This window comes from Canis lupus, chromosome 5 (genome assembly GCF_048164855.1).
Source record: "Canis lupus baileyi chromosome 5, mCanLup2.hap1, whole genome shotgun sequence".
Taxonomy (NCBI): Eukaryota; Metazoa; Chordata; class Mammalia; order Carnivora; family Canidae; genus Canis; species Canis lupus.
Genome location: NC_132842.1, coordinates 38415675 through 38430063, shown reverse-complemented (window position 1 = coordinate 38430063; position 14389 = coordinate 38415675). Strand labels below are relative to the sequence as shown.

The 14389-nt window shown below is 42.2% G+C and overlaps 1 protein-coding gene across 17 annotated transcripts in view; it reads right to left on the bottom strand.

Annotated features, from left to right (window-relative positions):
- Positions 1-14389, bottom strand: part of ARHGAP26 (Rho GTPase activating protein 26) — a 418456-nt gene that overhangs the window by 294607 nt on the left and 109460 nt on the right. For all 17 annotated transcript variants that reach the window (XR_012031158.1, XR_012031159.1, XM_072826299.1 and 14 more), the window contains 2 exons: positions 10472-10573; positions 802-912 (listed from right to left, as the gene is read on the bottom strand). Coding sequence is in view for 15 of the 17 variants with exons in the window: in XM_072826299.1 (XP_072682400.1) it covers positions 802-912; positions 10472-10573 (213 nt within the window). In the remaining 2 variants the exon portion in view is untranslated. The remainder of the gene's footprint in view (positions 1-801; positions 913-10471; positions 10574-14389) is intronic.

Sequence of the window (14389 nt, the reverse complement as noted above, 5' to 3'; positions counted from 1 at the left end):
TTCTATAGAGACCCCAGGCTTGGGTCTAAATCACAGGCTGCATTTTTAATTAAGAATCCAAGGTCTGCAAGAGTTTTAAATTGAGGCCCACAAGCTCTCTTATTGTTTCCAGGACATCTTCATAATGTGCATTCAGAGTGCCACAACAGGGTACAGCACCACCACCACTGCACAAAGCCACAACCATGCGAAGGTGGCTTCAACTAAAGCCGGACTTGTTTCTACACTACAATCTTCTGTAACCACTGGGACACAGTGACCAAGTCCAAATCCCATCATGGTTCAGCAAGCACAATCTCCCTGCTGCCCAATTATAACAAACTACAATGAGAAATCACTTTACATAGCACCTCTTAATGCATGGAAGGAGCGCAGAGGGGCTTCGAGCTGAGCAGACAAAAAGAGGAAGGCATTCTCCTTTTGCCTTAGGCCTTATTTGAAGAAGAAGGGAAGGGGGTGGAAAGGGTGAAAAGTTAAGGTATAATCACTACTGTTGGGCAAGATGAAAACTCTGGCTCCTGCCCTCCTTCCACCTAGAAACCAATTAGCAGAATACAGGGGAGCTTGAGGACGCAACTACCACTGAATGGACCATCATTGCTGCTCAGGTTGCAAAGGAATGGCCACAGGGGACAATCCAGGGTAGCCAGATCGACAGAGTGCTGCTACATAGCAGAAGGCAGAGCGCCAGAGCTGGTCAACCTCTTCATCAACAACCTAGAGCATTTTGTCATCTACGCAGTGGAATGAGGGCTGGGGATCAAAGTGTGGATAACCATTAAACCCTGAGCATATACTTACAGGCTCCACGAACTCAAACATCTTTCTCTCTTGGACTTCTTGCACCTTGAAGACATACTCCAGGGATACTTCATAGAAATGCTGCCGGACCAAGTCTACTTGGCTGTCTGCCTACAAACAAGACAGAATTTAAGAGAAAAATTGGTCACTATCCAAGGAGAGCATTCAGCAAGCAAGCTAGAAAAATCTCTGGAGATGGTTTTTAATAACAATTCAAACAGTACAAAACAGACATGAGAATAATGACAACAGTCAGTCGAGGACTTGACTTTGTGCCAGGCACCATACCCTCAGGTGTGCATAGGTTGTTACTCACTCCTCATTAACTGTAGTTATTTAATCCTCATTCCATTATTAAAAAGAAGATACTCTCGGGATGCCTGGGTGGCTCAGTGGTTGAGCGTCTTGCCTTTGATTCAGGGCATGATCCTGGGGTCCTGGGATGGAGTCCCGCATCGGGCTCCCCACAGAGAGCCTGCTTCTCCTCTATGTTTCTGCCTCTCTCTCTCTGTGTCTCTCATGAATAAATAAAATCTTAAAAAAAAAAAGAAGAAGATACTCTCATTACCTCTAGTTTACAGGAGGAAAAAGTCTGCTAACATTAAGGAAGCTGCAGCAGCTAGTACATAGGAGAGTTAGGATTTCTGTACTTGTGGATCAGCATCCAAGACCCTCAATCACCTTTAAAGAGGTACTTATTTATTTGAGAAAGAAAGAGGAAGCACATAGGGGGGTACAGAGGGATAGCAACAGAGAAATCATAAGCAGACCCTGCACAGAGCCTGATGCAGGGACTCCATCGCAGGACCCTGAGATCAAGACCTGAGTCAAAACTGAGTCAGATGCTTAACTGACTGCACACCCAGGTGCCTTGACTCTCAATCAACTTTTTTTTTTTTTTAAGATTTTTTTTTTTTTTTTTTTTTTTTTTTTTGAGAGAGAGAGAGAGAGAGAGCACAGGGGCAGAAGGAGAAGCAGACTCCCTAAGCAGAGAGCCCAAAGCAGGGCTCAATCCCAGGATCCTGAGATCATGACCTGAGCTAAAGGCAAATGCTTAACCAACTGAGCCACCCAGGCCCCCTGATCATCTTTAAACTAGCAGGCTATACTGCCTCCACACACCCTGGGGCAGATGAGGGTTCCATGGAAGACAAATCTTTAAGGAGAAAAAAAGAGCAACCTGCAGGGCTATCCCCATCCCTTTAGGAATGAACTAAACATGCTGTTAGAGGGCAGGGGACTCAGAAAAGGACATTTCCACACAAGTTTCCCATTCTTTCTTTGTGGTCAAAGAACAAACTGTGAGTTTACCCCAGCAGGGTAATTATGTTACTCCATCCTAACCTAGGTCCTCCCTCTGTGCAGATGGGGGAAAAGGGAACCGTGGGGCCTAAAAAGACCCACACGTGAATACAACTAAACCACTGATGGGGGGTATAGATCTCAGAGAAGAAAATGAGTGTGTGTGTGTGTGTGTGTGTGTGGAGTAGCAAGATGCTATGCTTCAAAGTACCTCAACTATCACGAGAAAGCTGTAGCCTTCCACAGTCACTATGTCACCTCATTGTTTCAAAACAGAAAATGACACTGAATGCACATTTCAACGAAAAAAAAAAATAGTACTTTTTAATAGAAACGAATATCCTGCTAGTAGGAAACACAACTCTGTTTTCTTTAGAAATTAAGGGGTCAGAAACCACTGCACAAAATACTTTACAAAGACAAGCAAAGCCCCCACAGAAACATGACCTCCAGGGTTCCCTTGTCAAGAACCCTGCAGAAGAAACCCAAAATAGCACTTACCTGCCATTACACCAAATACGGCACTATCTTTCTATCTAAAGGACATGGTAAATCATTCATTCATTCAACCATCAACAAAAAGAAAGTTCCTTCGTGGAGCTTACAGCATAGTGAAGAAAAGAGATATTAAATAATTATGTAAATAAACAGAAAAACTGCAAACCCTGGGAGAGTACAAACAGCCCATTCAGTTCTCCTGTGAGCAACTTCCTCCCAGGACAATATATTAACACACAGAAGCTAGTCTGCTAAGTGCTGAATAAAAATAAAATGAAGGGCTAAGCCTGGGGACATTTCATATATATATATAGATATATATATAGATATATATCTATATATATATTTTTTATTTATTTATTCATGAGACACAGAGAGAGAGAGAGGCAGAGACACAGGCAGAGGGAGAAGCAGGCTCCATGCAGGGAGCCTGATGTGGGACTCAATCCCTGATCTCCACCAGGATCAGGCCCTGGACTGAAGGCAGCGTTAAACCACTTGAGCCACCCGGGCTGCCCCTGGGGGTACTTCTAAGCCTTCAAATAGAGCAAGTTGGCATCTGAGGACTGAGAGATCTTTATTTGGAGGCACAGTTTCAGGAAGTGCTGCACCCCCTCCTCCCCAGGTATGGCCATTCAGACCACTGGGCTAACATCCCTTCCACCTAGGCTCCTGCCAGCTAAGCCCCATATGTTCCTGCAGCCTTTCATTTCCCCTGTGGTGCAAATCCAACACACTTACACTAGGGATGCATCCACTTCCCCTGACTACCGACACACCTCAAACACCCTCCTGGCTTGGGCTTGCCAAGTGACACTGCAACTGAAGAAAAAATCATTCTGGAAATTTGCAAAGTGGCTCCTGCAATTAGACAGCAATGGAGGAAACTCCTCTAAGAGCAGAGCCCAGCATCAGTCAGAGAGCTAACAGCAAACACCTGGCTTGGACTTGCAGTTCTAGCATTCCCTAGCTGGAGAGATCTGCTCAAGTCACTTATCCTCTCTGGGGCTCTTTCCCACACCTGGAGGTGGGAGACAGTATCTGCCCTTGCTCTGAGTCCAGAGCAAATGAGCTAAAGGATATGAACAATTGGAACACAAAAAAGTGCTGTGTGCACATTTGTTGTCACTATCACCAGGCACTTCACAGCAGATGGGCTTCAATCCCAGCTTCTTCCCTAAGTCAGCCATGCATCTCTAGGCGGTTATACTTCTCTCCTAATTGGTTTCCCCACTTTCTTTCTCAATGCAGTCCACACCCAACAGTCAGAAGAGCTTTCTTAAAATTTGACTCAGAGCTTCTCACAACTCTCTCAATGCCTTTCTCTGGTTTCCACTACGGTCTGCAAGACTCTGTGACCTGCTCACCTGTCCCACCTTCCAGCCACCCCCAGTACACTTGCACTGTGCTCCAGCCTCCCAGATGGACTCCCTTGTTCCATAACACTCCAAATGCTTTCCTGCCATGCAATTTTGTACTTGAGTGTTCCTTCTGCTTATAAACCTTTTCTCCTTGATAAATATTTAATTTTTTAAATTTAAGTTCAATTAGCCACATATAGTACATCATTATTTTCAGATGTAGCGTTCAATAATTTATCAATTGCATATAACACCCAGTGCTCATCGCATCATGTGTCCTCTTTAACACCCATCACTCAGTTACCCCATGCCCCCACTTGCCTCCCCTCTAGCAACTCTGTTTGTTTCCTATAGTTAAGAGTCTCTTGATTTGTCTCCCACTCTGACGACTTCGCATTCAGCTTTCCTTCCCTTCCTCTATGATTCTCTGCACTGTTTCTTATATTCCACATAAGTGAAACCATATGATAATTGTCTTTCTCTGACTTATTTCACTCAGCATAATACCCTCCAGTTCCAACCACGTCGATGCAAATGACAAGTATTCATCCTTTCTGATGCTGAATAATATTCCATTGTGCGTGTGTGTGTGTGTACTTCAACTTCTTTATCCATTCATCTGTCAATGGAAGTCTTGGCTCTTTCCACAGTTTGGCTATTACAGACATTGCTATGAATAATGGGTGCAGGTGCCCCTTCGGATCACTACATTTGTATCTTTGGGGTAAATACCTAATAGTACAATTGCTGGGTCATAGGGTAGCTCTACTTTTAACTTCTTGAGGAACCTCCAAACTGTTTTCCAGAATGGCTGTACCAGCTTGCATTACCACCAACAGTGTAAGAGGAACCCTTTCTCAGCATCCTCACCAATATTTATTGTTTCCTGTCTTGCTAATTTTAGCCATTCTGACTGTTGTGTCATAGTATCTCATTGTGGTTTTGATTTGTACATAAATATTCAATTTTTAAAAAATTTAAGATACAGTAAGAAAAACCTTTTCCATTATGACCTAAAAAACATGCCTTATCTTCTTCCGTTCTAGCTTCCTCTATTCTATTTCACGACCCAGTAATTCAGATTTTTAGGACACACTCACCATTTTTTAAAATCCTTTAAGTAATCTCTACACCCAACATGGGCCTCGAACTTACAACCTTGAGATCAAGAGTCATATACTCTATCAACTGAGCCAGCCAGGCACCCCAACACATCCACAATTTAAAGAACATTGTTCTAGCTTTTCTCTTTTTCTTTTCTTTTTTTTTTTTTTTTTTTTTTTGTTCTAGCTTTTCTCTTGGTGGTCCTTCTCATCCTTCTGGTTTCAATTCAAAGGTTAACCTCTTTAGAAAAGACTTCATTGACCACATTATTATACATAAGATAAAGATATCCTGGGATAACCCATCTCCCAATTTATTTTCTTATCATTATGTAAAATTCTCTTCTATGTTTTCTTGTTTTGCCTACTGCAATATAACATCAATAAGAGCAAAGACTGTCTCATTTTTCCACTTTACTATTCTAGCTTACAGAACAGTGCCTGGTCCATAGTAGGCATTCAAGAGATGCTTTATTAATGAAAGAACTGATCTCTATGTGGCCAGCAGTGGTCCAGTTCTCAGAAGAAAGCGTAACTCAATGCATTTCCAAAGGAAAGGGAAAGAAATCCAAGTGGAATGGTATGTTTCTTCTGCTAATGACCCTGCTCATCTGGGTCACAGAATTCATCACATGCTTAGACTCTCATCGTGCAATGGACTCATGGGCCAGAAGTCAAGCCCTCATGGCAGTCAAGCCCTCAAAATCATTTCTCTGCTTGTTACTTGAGAAGCAGTGAACCTACCAGCTTGTCTGAGATGCACCAATCATTCCATGCTTCTTGGAAAAGGGACATTGTCCTAGACTGTAAATTCCAGGAAAGCCAATCATTCCTTTCACTCTCTATAATATGCTCAACACCTGAATAAACTCACAGAAGCATGCAGTGAATGGGTTAAGTGAATATTGTCTTTGAAGCTTCTTAGAGCTTGACACATACAATGATTTAAAAAAGAATCATCCACTAGATGGCAGTGTCGTTCCACATGACCAGGATGTAGGGATGGGCTAGAATTTAAAAGTATTCAGTTTGGAGCCTTGCAATCAAGGAAGAATTCTGGATAATCAAAGAATGTAGATTTCATTAAAAGTACACTACGTGTTAAGTCACGTTCCTAAGTTGATTTTTTAAATAAATGTGAAGAAAATCATCACTAAATAGGGGGAAGACCTTGAACATTAATCACTTGACCTCTGCAAGGAACCCAGTTCCTTCAAATATATATCCCCAAGGTTCAACCAGAAGATTATCAAGGTCCCTCCTTCCAGCCAATTTTATTTTCATGACATGGGCATTGAATAACAATGACTTACAGGCAGCCCAGCAACATTCCGTGGGGGGGGGGGGGGGGGGGCGGGGACAAGTAAAAGAGCACAGTGAGTTAAGAGAGAAAAGAGTTCCAGAATCAGGAGCCAGTGTTCACAATCTAACTAGCTATGGACAGGCTATCTAACATCTTTGAGCCTTAGTCTCCCTCATATGTAAAACAGAGGGAATACATTGGTACCTCACAAGGAAATTGCAAGGATTTGAGAAGATTCCAAGTACAGTGCCTAACATAGGACCTGACACAAAAATAAGCATTTGGTAAATATCTGCTGCTATTACTGTTGTTAAAGTATATCACTTTTTTTAGCAATTTAATTCAGCTCAGGTACAACTAAAAAGCAATGCTTGAAAACAGATCCAGACCTTAAAGAAGATCTACAGCCCACTCCTTGCCCTACAAAATACTTAGAAAGTATGACTGGGTCAAAGACAAGCACACAAAGAACTGTAACAAAATAGTTTAACAAAGAAATGCCCATTAATATAAATAACTGGCAAAGTCGGTGCTATAGACTGAATGTTTATGCCCCTGACAACATTCTTATGTTGAAACCTAACCCCCAATGTGACAGCAGTTGGAGGTGGGGTCTTTGGGAGGTGACCAAGTCATGAGGGTGGAGTCTTCATGAATGGGATGAGCGGCCTTATAAAAAAAGATCCCAGAGAGCTTCCTTAGCCCTCCCACCACATGAGGCCACAGCAAAAAGACAGCCATCTGTGAACCAGGAGGCAAGTTCTCACCAGATACTAAATCTGCCAGCACCTTAATATTGTCCTCCCTAACCCCCCAACTGTGAGTCAAATTTCTGTCTCTATAAAGCTACCTAGAATATCTGGTATTCTTTTTTAGTAACCTGAACATATTGAATCAACGAGGAAGAGAGTACCCCCCAAATTGGAAACAGGGGATAGGGAAAAACAAATCAGCCTTGGAGTTAATACCTTGTACTTGTTTAGCAGCCATAATTTGCCTTCTCCTACATGTAGTAGACACAATAGGTACTTTGTATTTTACACACAAAAAAAAAGACTAAAAGCCCAGAGAGAGGAGTACTTGCCCCAGGTCATACAGTAAATACATGGCACAGCAGGCACTGAAGTAAGCTATCTCTCTGCCACTCAGTGCTCTGGTCCCAACACTGTGCTATCTCAGTGGGGCAAGATACTGGTGTGGACTTAAAGGAGTATTTAGACTCATCCCAGACCAAGCAAGCAGTATCCAGGAACAGAGGGAACAGATGGCAGAGACATCCTCACTCTGGGGAATGCCATGCCTTCAGACTAACTGTACTATGGGCCTCTCAACACCAGCAGGTGCTAGAACAATCACACAGTTGCTCAACTCTTAAAGACTGACTCCTATTAACTGCTTAGCAACTATAGATCTGGCTACCTCTGGTCATTTTGAGTTGCAGCCACAAGACTTTGCTTAAATGTAGTTTCCAAACTCTAAATGCCAAATGACATTCAAAGAAACGTAACTAAAGTGAGGGCATCGGGACAGATCCTAAGTGGATTTACACATTTAGCATGGATGACTGCATATTCTTGGGCATCTTCCAGAGCTTATATCCCATGCACAGCTGGGATTCCATTCAATGAAGTTAGCACTTTATATACATTCCACTGACAATGGGTTTTCTTTAGTCTTCTCTAGCATATTTGATAAGATTTACCTGAGTAGCTATGCTATCTTCAAGAACGACCTCACCATTTGTTTGCTGCTTTTTCCCTGGTCAGGCACAAGATCTTCAAGGATAGGTTAGTGTTTTCTACTTTCCACAGTTCACACCAAGTGCTCAGCTGCTGTTTTGGATGGTTAGGCAAGAACTGATCTAGCAAAGCCCACCACAAACACTGGTTGCCAGAGTTGCTACTGGGCACCCTCTTCATCACTTACACAACTGGTTTAAATGCCCATATCAAAGCAGAGGGTTCTGAAAACCAGATATTATTAACTGAGGATGGGTAACAAATCCTTGATGGGCAGGGGACTCAACTCCACCATCTCCTGATGTATCTTCATTGTTCAATCTTCAACCATAGGATCTTCAGAGTAAGGTTCACCTGACAGAAGTACTGCATAGTATTTGCTCAAAAACAAAGTAAATTCAAGAACGAAGGCTAGGTTGACAAGTGTCCATCAACTAAAGAAAATGCAGTATATATATATATACACATACACACACACACACACACACACACACACATACTATCAAGTATTACAAGTATTACTCAGGCACAAAAAGGAAGGGAAGGGGAGGAGAGGGGAGGGGAGGGGAGGGGAGGGGAGGGAAGGGAAGGAGAAATCTTGCCATTTTCAATAACGTGGATGGAGCTAGAGAGTATAATACTAAGTGAATAAGTCAGCCAGAGAAAGACAAATACCATATGATTCTACTCGTGTGAATCATATTTAAAAACCAGAACAAAGGAAAAACTAGAGACACAAACCAAGAAACAGACACTTTATTAAAGAGAACACATTGATGGTTACCAGAGAGGAGGTGGGTGAGGAGGATGGGGGAAATAGGTGTTGGGATTAAGGAGGGCACTTGTCATCATGAGCACTGGGTGATATATGGAAGGGCTGAATCACTATATTGTATACCTGAAACTAATACTACACTGTATATTAACTAACTGGATTTAAATAAAAACATTAAAAAAGAAGAAAGGCTAGCTTGGAAGTCACAGCCTCTCTTTAGCATGTAATTCAGAAAGGTTAAGGATATTGTTAAGAGGGAAATAATATTCATATAGTCAACTTCACAACTCCACTAGGAAACTGCTCTATTTCCCAGAAACCATATCCTTACTATGCAAATCTCCACAAACTAAACAAAAATGATCAGAGATGCATGGCTGCAAAGCTAACTTACTTTTCTAAGTGAACTATTCTTCATGTCAATCCAGAAAGGCTCAGGGTAGGTCAGATAGTTTACCCTTTTTGAAACAAGGTTACCAAAGCATAAAATATATGAATGAAAAATCCTACTTAAAGAAAAAAGAAAGGAAGGAAGGAAGGAAGGAAGGAAGGAAGGAAGGAAGGCAGGCAGGCAGGCAGGCTAATGTCAAACACTGGTTGAAGTAATTTTTCTTTTGGTTGAAATAATTTTTAAAAAATATAACAACAGGGGCACCTGGGTGGCTCAGTTGGTTAAGTGTCTGCCATTTGCTCGGATCATGACCTCAGGGTCCTGGGATGGAGCCCTAGGTTGGGAATCCCTGCTTGGCAGGGAGCCTGCTTCTCCCTCTCCCTCTGCCCCTCCACCCTGCTCCTGTATTCTCTCTCTCTCTCTCTAATAAATAAAATCTTTTAAAGATAAAACAACAAAGAAGAATGACCAAACCATTCCAGATGGTAACACTTCAAATCACTGATACAAGGCAGGAAGTCAAAAAGTAAGGCAGTAAGTGATGGGATGAGGACTGGGTGTTATGCTGTATGTCAGCAAATCGAACTCCAATAAAAAAATATATATACAAAAAAAAAAAAATAAGGCAGTTAAGTGCAGAATCAAGGTAAATGGTCAGAGAAACAGGACACTAGATTTCAGTTTGAAAGGAAGAAGCATATTTTATTTTATTTTTTTTTAAGATTTTATTTATTTATTCATAGAGATGCAGAGAGAGAGAGAGAGAGAGAGAGAGTTAGAGACACAGGCAGAGGGAGAAGCAGGCTCCATGTAGAGAGCCTGACGTGGGACTCGATCCAGGGTCTCCAGGATCACGCCCTGGGCTGCAGGCAGCGCTAAACCACTGCACCACCGGTGCTGCCCAGAAGAAGCATATTTTAGTGACTAGACCTGCCCAACAAGGAAGTACGTGATCTTTATCAGCAGTATGTGCCCCCACAGCACTGACAGGTTGGACAGCCGGAAAACGTGTGCTGCGGGCAGGAAGATACAAAGGGAATACAGGCATTCGGGCATCTGATGAGGTATAGGGGTCAAGCTCCTGGTTTGTGAGGTCTCTTCAAACTCTAGGACTTTCTGGCAAAGAGAAAGCAACACGTATCCCCAGCACGACACAGAACTTAAATACCTTATTCAGGATGCTAGTGAAGTTTCTTACCTCCTGAAGCTGAGATTCTTTCTTCTTGGAAGACAGATTTAAGTGTTTTTCTAAGATGCCACAATACTTTTCTGTCTCCTTGTCATACTTCTTTTTGGCTTCCTGGCAAAAAGTAGAAAGGAGAAAAAGAGTAAGATGTTGCAGGAATAAAAGCAACCTTGTCAAGACCTGCCTGCTCAATTTCATAGCTTCACCATTCTCTCAGACCCAGGACAGTAGACAACCCAGCTCTTCCTACTCTTCAAATAAATGTATGTTACATTAAGCCACCCACTCCAACCCCCACCAACAACAAACTGATGGTTTTCAGTGTCTATCATAAAGGAACCAATACAATGCCAGAAACAAGGTAAGCCCAGTATTTAATAGTGGCAAATCCAGGACTCCACATTCTGAGAAGCTCAACTGTGAAACCGAAATTTCTAGTTTTTAACTCCAAGGATGTTCAAGGGCAAACAATGGGGGCAAAGTTATCTATGAAGCTAATCCCAAAGCACTAAGATCTACTTAAAGCTTAAGTGGGACAAGTCTAGAATAAGGGCAGACCCAGCTTTAACAGTGGTCAAAAAGCACTTAATATATAGACCTAATATCCCCAAGCACAAGAGTAACATATATGGGTCTTTAAAATGACAAAAGATTCAAAAAGAAAGAAATAAGACAAAAGTATTCACAGAAGCACCATTTTTACTAACAAAAAAGCCAAAGCAACATCAGTGCCCAAAGATAGGGTTTGAGATCATTAAAGGGTGGGACATCTAATAACTTTAATTAGGAAGGCTAGGTAGTCATATAGTAAGTTGCTCATTATTTAATGTGAAGTATTAATATGATACAAACTTGCTGCATTGTACATAGAGTATAACTACCTATAAACAAAGATTAAATGGAAAAATAAATGAAAATAATCAAGTTAAGTAAATGGGATAATGGGTAATTTTCTTCCTATATCTGGCATGATCCTACATTAACATTTTTCAAAATGGAAAATAAGATAACTATCATAATACAGTTAATAATCTCTGCTTTCCCACCAAGTCACTGACTCACAGAGATTCTACTTGTATCTCCCATTTTACAGTTAAGAACACTGAGATCCAGGGAGGTTAAGTTGTGAAAAGTCATACAGAGTGACAGAGTTGGGATCTAAGGCCAGAATAGGCCGCTTCCAAAGCCTACCTCTCAATCGCACCTGAGACACATGTTCACAGGAGGTCTCTCTTTTCCATTCACTTCCTAGTGGGAATGGCAATAAGGGGGCTGGAAGATGTTGGACAGTGGCCTAACAAACAGGATCAATTTCACTGAGTCCATAAGTCTTAATCTTGACTCAGGTGGAACCCACAGGAACTATTTTTCTGCAACTCCAAGGCCTCTAAGAGGAGAAAAAAAGTTTTTGCAGCCAGATAAAGCAGCTCAGAGACATCTCCAGTCATTTCACAAAGATATAACAAGCCAATCACTCTGTGTTGGGCTCCTTTAGCCACTAGACAAGGCAAAAGTGATCTCAAGCCTCTTGCTGGGGATATTCTAGTAGGACAAACATAATTAACCAGGAAACAAATAACTACAGACAACTGCAAGTGCTATGAAGGAAATAAGGTGCAGAGATGCTGCAGACAGTACGCTCAAGAGAGGCCTCACTGGGGAGGGAGCGTGAGCTAAGACATGATAATCATGTGAGGGACAGGGTGGACACTTCTAGAGCCCAAGAGCAGCAAGTTCAAAGGCTCTGAGCTTAACACTGGGAAGCCCAAGCAGCACAGGTGACAGGAATCACCAAGAAGCTCTCACTTGAAGCCCTGACCATCTCCTGCCACATTAGAACACCATTTTACCTGGTCAACAAGATTCTAAGCCTCTCAAAGAGTAGAATCATTACATACCATTTTTAGCTGACATGTATCCATTTCTACAAATCTGAATTTTCCTTGAAAGATACCTTATCTACAAGAACTCAATACACAGAAGCAAGTGAGGAAAAAGCCCAAGGAGACCTTAAGCTAGACGCTTGTCTCAAGCAACTCTTTCCTGTATAAGAACCAATAACTTTGAGCTAGGGCTCCAACTCCACTTAATGCTCACAGATCCACCCCAGGAGCCTGTCAGCAAGCTCCAAGAACCCTGTGCTGGGATAGCCCAGCTGGCCAGAGGGGAGAAAAGGCCAGAGAACATGAGTCACCAGCATTCTGTGACTTTCTGGCAACCAAACTGCCACATTCCATGTTCAAGAGCTAAATAGAAAGGGCAGCAGTTTCTGTCCTGAGAAACCAAGCAATAAGACCTCAAAGGTAAGTCTACTAAGATTTAGATAATGTTCTTAAAACAGGAGGGTGGTGTTAGTGATTTTAAATTCCCAACTCAGGTATGACATGGTGCTCATCTTCCAGGGAATCCACTGTGGGTGGCTAAATGAACAAAAGACAGTATTAGGGTTCTGGAACTTATTTCCAAGCCTACACGGACTGACTCTAAACAAATCACGGCCCCTCTCCAGAACTGGGTTCTTACACTGAGGTACTCCATGAGGTAACTGCTCAGGTTTCTTCCTCTTTCAGTTCTGAGAGTGTCTAACAGAGTAAGAATAAAAACATCCACTTCCTCATAGGCCTATTGGGATAAAATAAGATAAACCATAGACTGTGCTTAGCAGAGAGCCCAGCACACAGGAAATGCACAGTAAAATTCAAGAATGGTGATGACAGTAGCCATCGCAGCAATAGTGGTAAAGAGGCCCATCATCTGAACATACCTCCTCCTCCTTATCGAGAACACTCCTTGTTTTCTATGTCCAATGTCCTATGAAGGTAAGCCTTCATAGCACTTCCACAATTGGAAATTATGTTTATTTACACCTTTTTGTTTCAGGTCGTTCACCCTAGCCACACCATGAGCACATTACATCTTCACTTGCTCTCTACCATAAACTAGTGTGTCACATGGAGCCAGGCACAGAGCAGGCACTCATGTATTTTTTTTCAATGAATGAACTATGTGTATTGAACCTAACAGCTAACATCAAAAGACTATATAACACTGTTCTAAGCACTTCACATGTGTTTACTCATGTCTTCCTCATAGAACTCTAAGAGGTAGGGCAGCACGGGTGGTTCAGTAGTTTAGCATCGCCTTCAGTCCAGAGTGTGATCCTGGAGACCCGGGATCGAGTCCCGCATCAAGTTCCCTGCATGGAGCCTGCTTCTCCCTCTGCCTGTGTCTGCGCCTCTCTCTCATAAATAAATAAATAAATAAATAAATAAATAAATAAATAAATAAATAAATAAATAAAAATATTTAAAAAAAAAAGAACTCTAGGAGGTAAATATTATTGCTCCCCCATTCTACAGATCAGGAAACAGGCACGGAGAGGTTCAGCTACTCCCCAAGTTGGCATGCCAATGGCACAAGTGAGGTTAGGGCCCCCTATTCACCAATGCTAACTTCTTCTCTACTTTCACTGTAGAGCACAGCTCTCCAAATGTACCTCAGCTGGAGGAAAAACAAATTCCCCTAAACTCAGAATTCTGAACATAGGGTCAAGCTCTGGGCTCACGCCCTACAGCAGGGCAGCTACACTAACACCAGAATGCCCAGGAGTCCTCCTCCCTGGCAGTCTTCATATCCAACACTAACTTCTGCTTCTTGCAAGTAGCAACAGGTTGTTATAGCAACCGAAGCAGCAGGAGAGGGGGAGGAAGGGTAATTTTAGCACCACACAGGCAGAGTTCAGAAACTTCCACTTGGCTGCTCAAGAGCCCTGGCTGGCTTTTAGGTATTCTTTAGGCTGCTGCCTAGACTGCCTGGTGAAGAGTGTGTTTCTTTGCTTTCTCTTATATGTATACAATACTAGGATATAAATATGTGCATGTAGGGGGAAGGGAGGAACAAGTACAGTGAAAAAAGGAAATGACACAGGAA